Raw genomic sequence first — 17,009 nt, forward strand, 5'->3', positions numbered from 1 at the left:
AAAAAAAAATTAAACAATATATATTTTAATTAAAAATAAATTTTACATTAAAGAATACTAAAATTCATATGATAAAAATTTAAAAAAATTAATATGAAAAATGTCATTATTAATAAATAAATATATTAATAAAAATAAGTAAATATGACTAAATAAATAAATAATAAAAAAAAAAAATTAATTGCATGGTTTCATTTAATTTATTTCAATAAAAAATTTAAAATTTCCTTCTTTACCATAATGGTGTCCATTTTACCATATTTTCCCCTACTTCATACCATAATGCTGTTTTCAGAGTTGGCAACGCTGCATTGACCGTCAATTTATATTCTCCATTAAGTTATCACGAATTGAAACAATGTATTATCTGATTTGTTGATTTTTTTTCAAGATTTTAAATTTTTTTTTTCGTGGGATTTTTATTTTTTGGTAGAATTGAATTTTTTTATTGATTATTATATGTATATATGGGGCGTTCTTAGTGAAATCACGGGGTCATCTGTCTGACCCCCTGCGATTTTAATAATATAAGCTTTTTTTGGTCAATTTTGGGCTGAAATTAGGTCTCTAATTTTTTCATCAATTTTTAAGGTCACCGCCATCTTGAATATCATATGTTTTTTTGATGAAATTTAAGACGAAACTACAATGACAACATTCAAAATTACATGTTTTATCAAACATTCAACAAATGGAAATAATATTTATTTATTTATTTTTGTAAGTTTACGCCCTTGACATTTCATCTTATGGGCTACATTATATAATTTTTACAATTACAAAATTCTTAATAATATGTATAATATATATATATGGGGCATTCTGAGTCACTTCAGCTGGTCATCTGCATGACCCTCACGGATTGAGTTGAAAATTTTTTTATATGTTGTTTTTGGCTTTTTATGCAGCCTGAATTTTTTCGGAAATTTTATAACGTAGTTTAGCCGGTAAAGTAGAGTGTTTTAATGTTAATTCTCTTCTTTCATAAAAAAAGCCCCAATTTAAATACATGAAATTTTTTCCATAAAATAAGATACTCAATCCACGTATATTCAATTAAAAATTAGAGTGGGCCGACGTTTATATGCTTTTTAATTTTTTTCAAAATATTTTGAAAAAAAAATCAAATTTTAAATACAAAAAATAAAACAAAATTAAAACATATCTTGGTAAAATTTCATTTTCGGCATATTTTAAAACTTAAAAGTGGAAAATTTCAATTTTAACGAAATGTGAATTCCTTCCATCAAATTTTTATAGGTCTCCTCAATTAATTGGTTGACAATTTTAATGTGCCCTCGCGCATCACCATGGACATTGAAAAATAAAATTGAAACAAGTTTGGTTCGATAATTGTTGTCGTGATTCATTGTTTGTATATCATCATTATCATGTTAATTGATAAATCGATAAATAACTTCGATTGAAAATGCATTGATTGTGTATATTGTAGAGATAAATAGATATTAAGGTAAATAATTTTTTTTTAATTACAATCAAAAATTCAAAAACAATGATTATTATTATTTTTTATTATAGATTTTTAACTAGTCCTGATTTGGGTTTGAGGATTGACTTGGCACAATCACAGAGATGTAGAGATACATCAAATGGACCTTGACAACAGTTTACAAAAGTTCACGATACACAGAAAAATAAAGACACCGTGAGTAATCACTTACAGATTTTTTTAAGTATTTTTATTTTATTTACAAAAAATTCAATAATATATATAAAAGTTGATTACAGAATTTTGTAATAAAAAATCGGAACATTTGAATATTAAATCATCGTGAATTATAGTTGTAATATTTTTAGTTCAGGGATATTCTTCAAATTTGACTAGCTACATGTCAATGACTGAATCTTTCGTATTTTCTGCCAAGACTAAAGAGCTTGGGCAGTAGAAATACACCTGTTCGTCCGGCGCCTGATTTACCATTTGTTCTTTACTTTTCGTATGAACAAAATGGCTGCGAAACATTGTTGACAACGTTACAACGTGCTGTACTAGTTGTACGTGTTGTGTGTGCTGTTGTCATTTGTGTGTATTGTTGGATACTGCTCCAGGGGAAGTGATTGACATTGTTTGTCGTTGTGTGCTTCCTGAAGTGCTGATCCTGGATGCTGTTCCAAGTGAAGCAGTGGTTGACATTGTTTGTCCATGGGGCTTCTTGAAATGCTGATCCATTGTGTTGAGTTATAACAGATTAAGACTGGTATTGCATTTTTAACATTTAAATTTGCAGTCCAGCTTCGTTGTTTTTTTGTTGTATAATTTTAATAGTATATTTTGTTTGTTTTGATGGTGATGTTTGTCAGATGAATATTAATTGTTGCTGTTGTTTGTGATAACTTGTTGCTATTTCTTCATCTTGCTTGTTTTATTGTTATACCATTTGTTATATTGTTGATGTTAAATTTGATATTCTTGTTGTAATATTATTTTTGTTGTTGGCTTTGTTGTACCATTTGTTATATTGTTGATGTTAAATTTGATATTTTTGTTGTTGTATTATTTTTTTGTTATTGGTGTCGTGAACTCTTTGTTGTTTATTGAATAATTTGCTGATGATTTGCTTGATATTTTACGCGTTTAACTATGAATATTGAGATGCTTGTCTTTGCCTTGATGATTGTTGTTTGGCCAGAATTTATGTTATTGAATGATGTTGTAGTTATGGATGCTAGTTGATTTGTTGATTGTATTATTTCCTGGCAAGCTATTCTTGATGTTGGTGCACTTTGTTGAGACACCATGATGTAACCATGTGGTTACGTGGGCTGTGATGATAAGCCTTTGTCTACCATTATTGTTGCATTTGTTGTTCTGGCATATGTTTTAAAATTTTGTTGCCGTTCACTTGGTATGGATCATTGATAGTTTTGATTTTTTTTCTTTGTGTTGCCATGTAGGCAAGCACCACGCGCTTGATAGCATGCGTTTTTTTTTTTTTTTCTTTGTTTGGTAACTAATTTGTAGTTAACCCTATTTTTTTAATCACGTCGGGGTCACCAATTTGTGGGGTATTACGTGTGTTTACCTCACAAGCGCGCATGATCCGCGTATTATGTTATGATCCATATTTTTATGTTTATAATTGGTAGATGAGTGTCAATTTATTTATTGTTAATTAATTAAAAATTATTACGGAGGCTAGGAGCCAAAAGGCTCAGCCGCAGTATTGGATTTATCCCCAAAAAAAAAAAAAACGCTATAAGCCCAGCTAAGAGTTATTATACTCTGTACATTTCTACACACTTGATGATCATTACTCCTCGTCAAATATAGATTTCATTTTAATATCTAATAATTTAACAGACATAACATATAATTATCGAATTTAGTGTCTTTCAAAACCGTTGAAATCTTTTGTTTTCTCAAAAATGTTATCATCATCATCATCATTAATGTTCATAACTTTATGACTTGAAACGAAATTTATTGTTTCGTTAGTTCTCGAAATAAATAACCTAAACAATAAACTTGTTATTGGATGATAAGCTCTGATTATTTGCTTGTTGTCGCTTAAATTTTAATAACTAATGAGAGTTAGTTGTTAACAAATTTAAAAAGGTCACTGCCAAATCTCTGTTCACTATACACAGTAAAAAAAAATTGGTAATTCGTTTGTAATTTGTAGACTTTAGTCGTTTGTCAAATTTTTGTTTGTTAATTTAACAAAAAAAAATTTGTAAAATCTTTTTACAAATTTTATTTGTTAATTTTACAAACAAAAAATTTGTAAAATGTTTTTACCAACTGCGTTTGTTAATTTTACCAAATAGAAATGCGTTTTCATTAGAAAAAAATAAAAAATTAGAATATGAAAAAGAAACTGTACTTTTTGGTATGAAAAATAACTTGTAAAACTTAAATGAGTGAGATACAGTTTGAGTCAATATTATTATAAGATATTAAAAACTTTAATTGTTAAAATTTTATAATTATAATTTAAAAATATTATTTAAGGTTTCTTGTGATAAAAAAATGGCGTATCAGTGCTATAAGTGTACATTTAACACTCATACTATAACTAATTTTTTTTCTCATTTGCGATTTCAACATCATTTACTTGAGGGGCCAAAATTAACATTGAGTTGTTGTTTTGGATGTACAAACATCTATCACACTTATAGTGGATTCAGAAAGCATATCGAAAAATGTAAATTAAAACAAAATAATTCATTGTTAAAGACATTTAATGAAACTAAAAGAAATGATAATATTTTGGAAAATGATTTTGATAGTAATAGTGGTAAAGAATCAAGTAGTAGTAAACACAATAAAAGAGATATCACAGACATTAAAATACAAACTAAAAATGATAAATTTCTTGATTTCGTTCAAAGTATGTATGTATTAGGGTTAGCTGATACTCCTATCAATTTAATTTTATCAAAAATGTCTGAAATATTAGTACCCTTGTTAGATGATTTAGTATCAGCATCAGATGCTAATGAACGCTCAAAATTATCAAATAAATTTAAATTTGCTTTAGGAAATATAATGACTAGTTACAATCGAAATAAAATATTTCAAAGACATATTGTTGAACCAGTTAAAAAAACTCATGGCATAAGAATGGATAAGAAATTCGATAAAGATACCAATACTTACGTGGAAGTACCGGTTACAAGTACTTTTTCATATGTTCCTTTATTAGATACACTTCAGTTTTTATTTCAAGATAAATTTCATCAACAATGTTTGACTAAAAAATTTGCTGATAATAATTCTCAATTACAAAACGTATACAGAAGTTGCAAAGATGGTAGTGTATTTAAAAATAATACATTTTTTCAAATAAATAAAATTTCGATTCATTTACAAATTTATTATGACGAGTTTGAGGTTTGCAACCCTTTGAGTCCAAAAGCAGGTATACACAAAATTGGTGCTTTTTATTTTTCCATTTTAAATTTACCTTCACATATGCTTTCAAATTTAGAAAATATTCATTTACTTGCCCTCTGTTATGATTTTGATATTAAAAGTTTTGGTATAAATCCAGTTTTAAAAGTAATAGTTAATGATTTAAAAATTTTAGAAAAAGATGGTATATTTATAAAAGGACTTAATTCTTTTGTCAAAGGTAGTTTGATATCTATAAGTTTTGATAATTTAGGAGGAGCGAAAATACTAGGTATGAATGAATCTTTCGTAGCCACGTATTCTTGTAGAATTTGTAAAATAACTATAAAAGAAGCTAGAAAAAGTGTTACATTAAATGAAAGTCTGTTGCGAACTAAATCAGAATTTATCTCATTATATAATCAGTTAGAATATTGTAATAATGATACATTTAATTTTTATGGTATAAAAAACAAAAATCTTTGGGTAGAGTTGAAATTTTATGATTTTGTTGATAGTTCAATTGTTGATATATTCCATGACTTTTTAGAGGGTATTTGTCACCGAGATATAAAATATGTACTTAAGTATTTGATCAAGATAGGTATTGTCGATCTTTCAAATTTAAATAACTAGCGCCCTCGCCGGCCGCAAGCGGCCGCCTCAGTTGTTTCTATGCTATATGCTATATGCTAAATTCCAATGACACGTCATCATGTGGTGTTATAAAAAAAAAAAAAAAAAAAAAAAAAAACAATGAAATTTTTAATTAGAGAAAAAATTAATTTATAAATAATATTTGACGATGACTAATAGAATGCTTGAGCCCAGCCCGCGGATACGAAAGCCTTTTGAAAATTAATAATGTCAACAATTATTTTATTTACACGTTATTGAAGGTGGTTAATTTCAAATTGACTCGGAACATGCAAAAATTGCTAAATGATCAGAATTATTTTGTATTAATTTGTGCTATTAACATCGGAATTATTCACCTGAAGAATAACGACAAAAAAAAAAAAAGTTACTCCAAAAAATGTTTATACAATAGACAGACGCATGGTGTTTTAAATGATGAATCCTTTTTCCATTTATTTCCTATCTATTTCAAAGAAAAGAGCAATTCTGGTGGAAATATTTCTCCGGCATTACTCCGTTTTTGGTCCATTTCTTGAGAAATTACTCTGACATGAGATCAATGCTGGATTTTTGTCTCCTTCATTGATCTCATGCCGAAATAATTTTGCCGGTACTAATTTCATGCCGACGAAATTACTCCGGCATCAATCTCATGTCGGAGTAATGCAGGACTGCAGGAGTAATGCCGGAGTAATATTTCCACCAGGGAAAAGCTACAACTTGTATCAATAAAATAAAAAGTTACACCTCAATAACAATAACATAGATTGTAAATTAAAATTTTTTAGCTCACGTCTTTCTCATCAAAAATTTATTGAAGGCAATATGCAACTGTTAATAAATAATTGTCGTTCAACAATTTTTTTTCATCTATGGTCTGTCATCATCTGCTATTTATTGTCAGAAGAAATAGCTTACTCTAAATTTTAATTCACAATAATTTGTTATTATTATTGATGTATGAATTCCGATTTTATGAGTGCAAAATAGCTATTCTGCTCTTTTCTTTAAATTAGATAAGAATTCAATTAAAAAGACCCCACGCGTTTGTATATGAACATTTTAGAGCAAATATTTTATTTTTGTCGTTGTTTTTGAGGTAAAAATCCAATGTTTGTACAAATTAGTACAAAATATTCTGATTATTTAACAAAGTATTGTAAATTTAAATTCTCGAGTAAACTATTTTTTTTTAAATACTATTAAAGTACGAATCCTGCTTTCATTGATTCAGATAAGCTCATGACTTTTTTTTCAAGAATAAAGAAAAAAATTATCTATCATTATTTATTATCCGAGGTGCCATGCAATTGTTAATAATCAATTTTCGTCAAATAATTTTTTTCTATTCTTTTCAATTGTAGGACAAATTCTGTTATTATTAATATAAATTAACCCATGACTTTTTCTTTAAGAGTAAAAACAAATCATTCAATAACATTTATTTTTTAAGGCACCATGGAATTGTTATTAAACAATTGCATGACACCTCAAAATAATAGAATAATCTTTTTAAATAATTCTTTTTTATCTTTGGAGAAAAACGTTGGCTGATAATAGCAGAATTCGTACTTCAGTGGAAAATAATATAAAAAATTGTTAATTAACGATTATTGCATGTCACCTCGAACAATTGTTAACATTTATTTATAAATATTGTTGAATTATTTTTTTTTTTTCTTGAAGAGAATGTCGTGAGTTTATTTAAACCAATGAATGCAGGTTTCGTACTTCAATAATGATTGAATAAAAAAATCTGATTACTTCAAAATTTTAATTAACAATACTTTGTTATTATTGTTAATTATGTACAAATCTTGATTTCATTCTTACAGGTTCGCGTGCGCCCTATTTGAAAATGAATCTATCTTTTTTTTTGTGTTTGGATGCAGTTTTTTTTTCAATTTTTCGTTATTTTTTTATTTATAACACATTAGCTACTTTTTTATTTATAACAATTCAATTAAATATTGGTAAATCATTTGAAGGTTATGGGCATTAATATTTTTTGACAGATATAAAATGTTGTTATAATCACATATGTCAACACACACATACATATGTATATGCAATTAGCGCCACCTATATCAATTTATACGACATGCACGTGACCTTCTAATACCCCAATCAGATTCCAGTAAATTCAAAAATGAGGCGCTAAGTTTGAAAAATGAAGCGCCAAGTTCAAATTTGGATGCGCACGCAAAATGCGACGCCATGACACCAACGCTTTTTTTATTTAAGGATAAAATATCAACTTTTGATTATGGCTTACATAATAGATCTAACCATCCATGTCCAATAGATTTAAATAAAAACGCAAATTTAGTAGGTCAGCGTGGTGCTCAAATGTTTTGTTTGATAACTTATTTACCACTTCTTTTAACTGATGAAATAACGAAATATAATCATGAGGCTACAAAAAAATGGAGAGTTATTTTATTGTTAATAGAAATTATGAAAATTCTTTTTGCTCCAACAATAAGCTATGATATGTTAGATAGACTAACAGTTTTAATTAAAGATCATCATAGTCTTATTATTAATGAATTTAATTCATCATTGATAATGAAAGATCATTTGATAACACATCTTCCAATGATTATAAATAAAATGGGACCACCAAGAATTCATTGGACCATGAGATACGAAAGTAAAAATGGATTTTTAAAAAGTTTCGTATACAAGTTGAAAAATTTCAAAGACATAGCACATACACTAGCTAATCGTCATCAAAAATGTATGCTACAATCATGGAATGATAGAAAACTATATTCTGAAGACAAACCACAAATTAACAACACAAAAATAATAAGTTTAAAGTCAAGTGAATTTTGTGATATTATTAACAAAACGTTAAATATAAATTTAAATAATTATATTTCTATAGGTAAGTAGAAGGAGGCTCTTCTGGGCGAATTCCGGGAATTTGGTTCCCCCTCCTTTCCCCCTCGTGTGTGTTGTGCAAGGGCCCGCATAGGATGCATGGGGTAAAAATAAAATAGCAAGGGTGCGAGTGAGAGGTATGTGTGTGAGAGAGAGGTATGTGTGTGAATGTATATAGTATAGGATGAATGAATAAGGGCGCGTAGTAAAAATGCATGGGTGACGTCACGGGGCAACGGTGAAGTACATATAGAGCATAGGCCAAGCGTAGTATAGAAATAGAATAAGAATAGAGCATAGGTAAGCGTAGTATAGGCATAGAATAAGGAAATCGTACAGGTAGATAGTTTTTTTAGCATAGAGTTTTCAGTTGTTTTTTTTAGTATAGTTTTTTGGGTTAGTATTTTTAGTATAGAATTTTCAGTAGAGTTTTTTTCGTATAGTTTTTTTTTGCTTTAGTTTGGAAATACAGGTGTTTAGTTTTATAGTAGGAAAAAAGAATAGAGTTTCAAGAAAACATAAATAAAAGTAGTTTTTTTAGTATAGAATTTTCAGTAGAGTTTTTTTCGTATAGTTTTTTTTGCTTTAGTTTGGAAATACAGGTGTTTAGTTTTATAGTAGGAAAAAAGAATAGAGTTTCAAGAAAACATAAATAAAAGTAGTTTTTTTAATATAGTTTTTCTGTTTAGTTTTTTTAGTATAGTTTTTCGGGGTTAGTTTTGAAATACATGTGTTTAGTTTTATAGTAGGGAAAAAGAATAGAGTTTCAAGAAAACATAGATAAAAGTAGTTTTTTTAATATAGTTTTTAGTTTCGTATTCAAATCGTATAAGGGTAGAATAGAAAAAATCATCCCGCTGTTAATTTAGTTTACGAACGACATAAATTTTTCTGAAGTTTAAAATGTTGCTTTTGTTATTTTATTTTTACGACTTGCATGTTTTTCAGATTTCCCTTTAAAAAAGGTAAGTTTTTATTTCAAGATGTTGTATAGGATTTTTTATGAACTGATTTTCTAAAAAATTTTTTGTAGTTTAAAATGTTTCTTTTGTTATTTTATTTTTACGAGTTGCATGTTTTTCAGATTTCCATACCGAGGGTTAATTTTTTTTCGATAGACTTTTTCTAAATGTTCCTGCTGTTTATTATCTAATTTTACGAGCGACTTGCGATGGGTATTTACAGATTTTTGTACGTGGAAAAGAGTCATAAAAACAGTGGGTTATTTTTTTGTATTTAAGTAAGTTTTACCGACAAATTTCTAAAAATTTTAAGATACACCTGTTATTTTTTTTTTTGATTTTCTGATTTTCTATTGGCAACATCTTAGCAAAAATGGACCAATTAGAAATGATAAGTATTTATGATGGTGGGAAAATGGGCCTGACTAAAATTATTTTGACTATCATCCCTGAAAATTTTCACGACAAGTGTCAGTTGTGTTTTCCGGGTCCACTCAGTCACATCTTAACTAAAATAAAAAATGAAACGCGCACTTGAAACAAACGAAGTTGAGTTTAGTTGTAAAAAAAAAAAAGTAGGAGATATCCATGATAAAAAATGGATACATGAAATTTATAAATATCCTGAACTGTTGAGTGAGCTGAAAAATTTAAAGTGTACTGTGATTGCCCGCGGCGATTGGATCCCGGGATTTTTTAAAAAATTTCCTAAAAAAGATAGGGAACTCCATGATTTTATTCGATATAAATTACTCGGTAACCCGACAGATATAGAAGATATAGAAAATATCCGAGTTAGAAATACAGTTCAAAAAGATTATACAACGAGTTCATGATAAAAGTGAAAAAAGTGTTATACATAAAAAAAGTTCTATACAGTGTGAAGATGTGGTAAAGGATTTTGAGAAGGCTGATGAGGATGATATGATGTTTTTAGGTAAATAAATTTTCAATGATACTTTTTTCTCAACTAATAAATAAAATAAATTTTTAATACTTTTTTTAACAAATAAATTTTCAATAAAAAAAATTTTTTTAATACTTTTTTCAAGAAATAAATTTTCCATAAATAAATTTTTAATACTTTTTTTTTAACATATAAATTTTTCAATAAATAAATTTTCAATATTTTTATTGACAAATAAATTTTCAATAAATAAATTTTTAATACTTTTTTAACAAATAAATAAATAAATTTTCTCTTTTTTTTTTTAAAGACATTGAAATACCGAGTGACGAAGTTATGATATACAATGAAATCACAGTTGATGACCCAGTGATCGAAAATGAAATACCGAGTGACGAGGTTATGATATACAATGAAATCACAGTTGATGACCCGGTGGTCGAAAATGAAATACCGACTGGCGAAGTTATGATATACAATGAAATCACAGTTGACGAGACTGTACAGGCAAATAATAATGAAACACCTGTAGATGGCCCAGGGGTCGAAAATGAAATACCCGTAGATGTTGAAAAAAATGACATGGCTAACACAGACCGAAAATATGAAACAGCGGCGGAACTGTTTGCCAATGCAGAGTTGGAGATAAAAGAAAATGAACCAGTTGATGAGGAGTTGGATAAGTTTTTAGGAGGTGAAATATTTTTTGTTCATAATATTTTAACGCGTTATAAAATAATAATAATAATGATAATAATTTTATGTTACAGATCTAGTACAAAATGCTCTTGAAGCAAATGGTCTTGGAGAAAAAATATATTCAGAAATTAAAAAACTAGCAATTACGTCGGTGAAAATATTACCACCAACTAAACGAATTACAATGAATTCTAAAAAAATAACAGCCGTAGATGATGATGAAGGTAAATATTTTTAGTAAAAATAATAATAATAATAATAATAAAATATATTTTTTATTACAGAACGCAGTAAAGATGGCAATACTGAAAAAGAGGATCCAGTATTACCTATTCGATCCGGGAAACACGGCAAAAAAATAATAGCCGTAGATGATGATGAAGGTAAATATTTTATAAATAAATAAATGAAATTTTAAAATATAAAAAAAAAAAATGATAATATTAATCATATATATTTTTTGTATTGTAGATGACGTGGTTATATTAAGCCAATCGTCAACGTCTTCGTCATCATCATCGTCATCGGGGTCATCGTCATCGTCATCGTCATCGGGACCACCCCCGATTATGAACGAAAATAATGTTGCTGAGGAGTATGATAAAAAAAATAAATATCGGGCTGAAGCAGGGTCTTCAAAGCCAAAAAATGATTCTGTAGATATTACAGATTTCTGCGTTGACTGCGAGGGTTATCAATGCCCAAATAAAGCAGCAACGCCATATCGTCAATTTTGTAAAGGCTGTCATGAAAAATGGCAGATGGGTGAACAACCACATATCCCACAACCATCACCAATACCCAATCCAATTTTTGAAAAACGACAACAACTTGTAGATGATAAAATAAAATGTTTACAAAACCAAATCCATGAGCTCGAAGAATCACTAAACAAAACTAAATGTGATCTCTGCTGGGGAAAACCAATTGTAAATGAATTTGGTCATTGTGAAGGCTGTGCCCATTTAATAGATAATAATAATAATAATAATAAAAATAAATAAATAAATAAATTGTTTTTATGTCTTTTTTACAGGTATTATTGTATAGAAAAAATAAATAAATAAATAATGAAAAAATAAATAAATAAATAAATTGTTTGTATGTCTTTTTTTACAGGTATTATTGTATCGCAAAAAAAAAAAATTAATAAATAAATAAATAAATAAAAATTTTGTATACCTTTTTCCTTTTGTCTTCTTTTTACAGATATATTTGTTATTGTTAAAAACTTTTCAGGTTACCCATCATATTTTTTGTTTTCTTTTTACAGCTATCAAATATAATTTTGTTTAGAAAAAAAAAAAAAAAAAATTCGTTATTTCTTTTGTTATATTTTTTTCACACTAGAGGGCCAGAAAAATTTTCAATTTTGACGGGTAAAATATTTTACGAAACAGGTGAATTTAGAAAAAAAAAAATCAGTTTTGCGGTGACCACTGTAGTGTGAAGATCTTTTTTTCAAGTTGTTGCTAAAAAATGGAGCGTGATTTAGATGATGATGTTGGAGTTGATAACAGTGCAGAGTGTGAGTTTTTTATTGATAGTCTAGTCGATGGTAGTTTAACGAACAATATTATAGATCCACGGTTACAACAAGAGCATTTGGATCAGCATTTACGTGTGCCACAAGAATCTGAAGTTTTACAACAACAACCTCTTTTGGATGATGTTGAAGTTGATGATAATTTTATCGATATGGGTATAATAAATCGAATCATGCAATCGCCATTACAACAACATCATTTAAGTGAAATTTTACAAACAGGTGGTGGTAGTGATAATAATTTTCAGCGTATAGATATTGTTGATGAAACACAGACATTTGTGGCAAAATATAATTTAAATAAACATTTAATAAATTTTAAAGTGAAAGAAATACCGGAAAATACTGTAGTTGAAACATGGATTGAAGAAGCATTTGCAGAAGTATACAAGCTGATCAGAAATTATTCAAATAATGCGCGTGATCGAGTTATTCTCAGTTTCAAAACCCTTTCTATGAACTCTGAGGCGCATACTCACTTGACACCTGCCAATAATTTTACATTTGAACGGTTATGGGAGATTGTAAGTAGCATTTGTCAAAGTAATGATCCAGTGCAAGCCAACGATCTATTTACTATTGACTTGGTTGTATTAAAATCAACGACTGGTGGTAGTGTCCCGCACCAAGTGGTACAAAAGGCTCGTGGTGCTCTGGAACTGAACCACGATAATCTATATTTATGTTTGCCACGTTCTATTGTAACGTGTTTATCAATAAGAAAAAAGAAAAGAACTATAGTTGCTGGTAAAAGCTGGGTCTCGAACTTTGTCAAAAAGCTAACATTAGTGTGCCCCTGGCGGGTGTGTGGGATCAAAAATAATTTTATTTCAAAATTATTTAGTTACTGAATCTGCCGCATTAGTTATCTGGAATTTCGATATTAATGATAGTCATACAATTTTTTTTGATGGTAAAAAAACTTTACTCAATCGTGGTGTTCCGCGTGATAATATGAAAATTTTGAATATTGTGTATTATCCTGATGACAAACATTTCGCGCCTATAAAATATATGCATGTATTTATGGCTACAAATATAAAATTCTGGTGTGATTGGTGTCGTATCGGGTTTACAAAAAATGAATATCATAAACAATGTTGGACAAAATGTGACAAGTGCTTAAATTTCCCGGCATGTAAAATCAATAACAGTAATGATGATGATTTTAAAAAATGTTTAATATGTAATCGAGTATTTTATAGTGAACAGTGTTATGAAAAACATTTACGACCAGACTCGTATTCAAAAAATTTTTCAGTTTGTAATCGAATTAAAAAATGTAATATTTGTCGTAAAGTCTACGTCCGTGACAGTGAACATTTGTGTGGTTATTATTATTGTGCACCCTGTCAAGACCATAAACAACCAAACCACCTGTGTTATATGAAGCCACGGCCGATAAAACAGGGGTCTCGTAAAGATAAAAAAGTTAACGGATTTTTATTTTTTGATTTTGAAACACGGTCTGAGCTGAGATCATATAAAAATAATAAACAATTAAAAATGCATATCGTCAATTATTTTTGTGCGCAAATAGTGTGTGAAATTTGTTCGGAGTCAGACGGTACAGAAAATTGTCATTGTAGTGAGACGCACGAATTTACACATCAGGGTGATGATGCCATGGAAAAATTTGTTGATTTAGTTTTAAAGTCAAAATCAAGATACTCAAAATTAATTTGTATAGCTCATAATGGCGGTGGCTATGATGCTCAATTTGTCTTACGTGAAATAATCAAGAGAGTACCAATAACAAATATTCAAACAATTGTTAAAGGAACTAGACTTACATTAATATCTTTCGATAACGTCAAATTTATAGACTCGCTGAATTATTTTTTCATGCCATTAAGTGCGCTACCAAAAGCTTTTGGAATCAACGAATTGACTAAGGGTTTTTTTCCTTTTTTCTTCAATAAACCAGAAAATCAAAATTATATTGGCCCTTTGCCACCTAAAGAATACTTGTGTGTGCGCGCGCTGACTATTGAAAACAACAAGAATTTGATAAATGGTATAATGAACGACTTCAGGGCCCACCATTTGATTTTAAACGAGAAATGGCGATGTATTGTAAATCTGATGTAGAATTACTTAAGAAGGCGTGTATTACATATAGAAAATTAATGATGCAAGTAGGGAATGTTTGCCCATTCACCGAAGCTTTAACTGCTGCATCGACTAGTTTATTAATTTATCGTAGAAATTATTTAAAAGAGAATGAGGTAGCACTGATTCCCAAGAATGGATATAGGTTAGGTGACATGCAATCTACCATAGCTATACAATGGCTACTATGGCTTGAACATTCTCAAGGGATTAAAATAATTCATGCTGGTAGAGGGCGTGAGCGTAGAGTAGGTCCCTATCTGGTCGATGGCATTTCAGAAGATGGCAAAACCATATACCCTTTTGTAGGGTGTTACTATCATGGTTGTGATTGTTTTGAATTGATCAAAGATGTGGATGTAGATTTAGGGGATAATACAACGCTTAGAACGAGGCGCGAGAATACTGAGTACATAAATGCATATTTTAAAAAAAAAGGTTATGAATTGATTATTATTTGGGAATGTGATTTTAAAAAAATGTGTCAAAACAACGTAGATTTGAAGAATTTCTTGAAAACAATTGATAATAATTTTTATAAAGAAGCAATATTGCCTCGTGATGCTTTATTTGGTGGGCGAACTGAAAATTTTTGTGTCTCACATACTGTTACTGGTTCTGAAAAGATATACTACGTGGACGTCACATCACTTTATCCTTCGGTATTGAAGAAAAATATTTACCCGCTAGGCCACCCTAAAGTTTTTGTTCTGGATGATATACGTGAGCTTTGTCCAGATAATAACATAAGTAATGTGATAGGATTAATTAAATGTCGAGTTTTGCCACCACCCGATTTATATATACCAGTATTGCCAATGAGATGTCATAAAAAATTATTTTTTCCACTTTGTAACGCATGTACATTAACTTTAAATCAAGAAAATTGTACTCATAATGAATCAGAACGAGCACTTATTGGTACTTGGGTATCTGAAGAGTTGAAAGTAGCGGTTGAGAAAGGGTATAAAATTTTACAAATAAAAGAAATATGGCATTGGGATAAAACAACTCAATATGATCCGAAAACTAGAACTGGTGGTCTATTTACAGGTTATATAAATAAATTTTTAAAAATAAAACAAGAAGCTAGTGGTTGGCCTGTAGAGTGCGTTGATGACGCATCAAAACAAGCATACATAGATAATGATAGTGGAGTAGAGGGAATTGATTTAGATCCTACGAAAATTGAAAAAAATCCTGGTTTACGTCAAGTTAGTAAAAATAACTTGAATTCGCTTTGGGGTAGGCTAGCAATGGATAATATTTCGGATATGTACAGTATTATTCAAAATATTCAAGATTTTAATAAAATTATTGAAAATGCCAATATTAAAGTTTCTTGCATAACTATTATCGATGATGATACACTATTTGTCAATTGGAAATATGTTGAAAGTTGTGATAGAACTGATAGCTCAACTAATCCAGTTCTAGGCGCATTCACGACTGCGCATGCGCGCTTAGAATTATACAAATATCTTGATAAAGTTCAGTCACGAGTATTGTATGTTGATACTGACTCTATAGTTTTTATTTCTGAGAATGAAAATGATAAACTGCCATTAGGTAATTATTTAGGTGATCTCACTGATGAGCTTGATGGTGGTTACATAAAAACTTTTATTTCTGGGGGCCCTAAATTTTATAGTTATATTGCTGAAAAACCTGATGGTACAATAAGTAAAGTATGTAAATTAAAAGGTGTGCGCCTTGACGTTAATGCTCAAAAATTAGTCAATTATGATAGTATTAAGACTTTAACTGATGGTGAAAACGACAAAATTATTGTAACTTGTGACTCAATACGTAGAACTAAAGAACATGATGTACATACAATATCAGAATCGAAAATTGTACGTGTTACCGGTCCGAAACGGAAATTTACGGCTAACATGAATAATACATTACCGTATGGTTATAATACTATGTATAATAGCGGTAAAAAAAGACATGGGGGCTTAACTACTGAGTATAATACTAGCCTGTATAATACCAGTAAAAAAAAACCTAGGGACTTAACGACTGAGTATAATACATGTAATAATACTGTAAATAAACGTGCTAAATATGTTATATGAATAAATTTCTCATCTTGCTAGACAAATATTCACATTGAATACAAAATTTATTCAAGAAGCTTATTTAGATGCTACATCAGCGCCACATGGTTACTTATTAATTGATTTGAATCAGTCAACACCTAAAAACATTCGTATTAGGACATGTATTTTTCCTAGTGACCCTGTAAATTATGTGTATGTCCCAAAACAAGTACGTGATATAAATAATAGTGATCCATCTTTAAATTTACCAGTTGTACACCTATAATGTCTGACAACACACCAAAGCGGGTGCCTTTGAGAATACCATTTGATCGGAAAAATACAATATTATTAACAT

General features: G+C 29.1%; 2 protein-coding genes across 2 annotated transcripts; both read left to right on the forward strand.

The window, feature by feature from the left end:
• Positions 1 to 10,157: 10,157 nt before the first annotated feature.
• Positions 10,158 to 12,176, forward strand: LOC122850463. Its single transcript, XM_044149608.1, has 7 exons — positions 10,158 to 10,279; positions 10,560 to 10,943; positions 11,020 to 11,172; positions 11,233 to 11,331; positions 11,420 to 11,905; positions 12,068 to 12,080; positions 12,158 to 12,176. The coding sequence occupies exons 1-7, from the start codon at positions 10,267 to 10,269 to the stop codon at positions 12,174 to 12,176; spliced, it is 1,167 nt and encodes a 388-aa protein (XP_044005543.1). The 5' UTR covers positions 10,158 to 10,266.
• A 251-nt stretch (positions 12,177 to 12,427) lies between these two features.
• On the forward strand, positions 12,428 to 16,687 carry LOC122850464. Its single transcript, XM_044149609.1, has 3 exons — positions 12,428 to 12,650; positions 14,035 to 14,223; positions 15,105 to 16,687. The coding sequence occupies exons 1-3, from the start codon at positions 12,428 to 12,430 to the stop codon at positions 16,685 to 16,687; spliced, it is 1,995 nt and encodes a 664-aa protein (XP_044005544.1).
• The last annotated feature ends 322 nt before the right edge of the window (positions 16,688 to 17,009 follow it).

Source organism: Aphidius gifuensis, linkage group LG2 (assembly GCF_014905175.1).
Source record: "Aphidius gifuensis isolate YNYX2018 linkage group LG2, ASM1490517v1, whole genome shotgun sequence".
Classification (NCBI taxonomy): domain Eukaryota; kingdom Metazoa; phylum Arthropoda; class Insecta; order Hymenoptera; family Braconidae; genus Aphidius; species Aphidius gifuensis.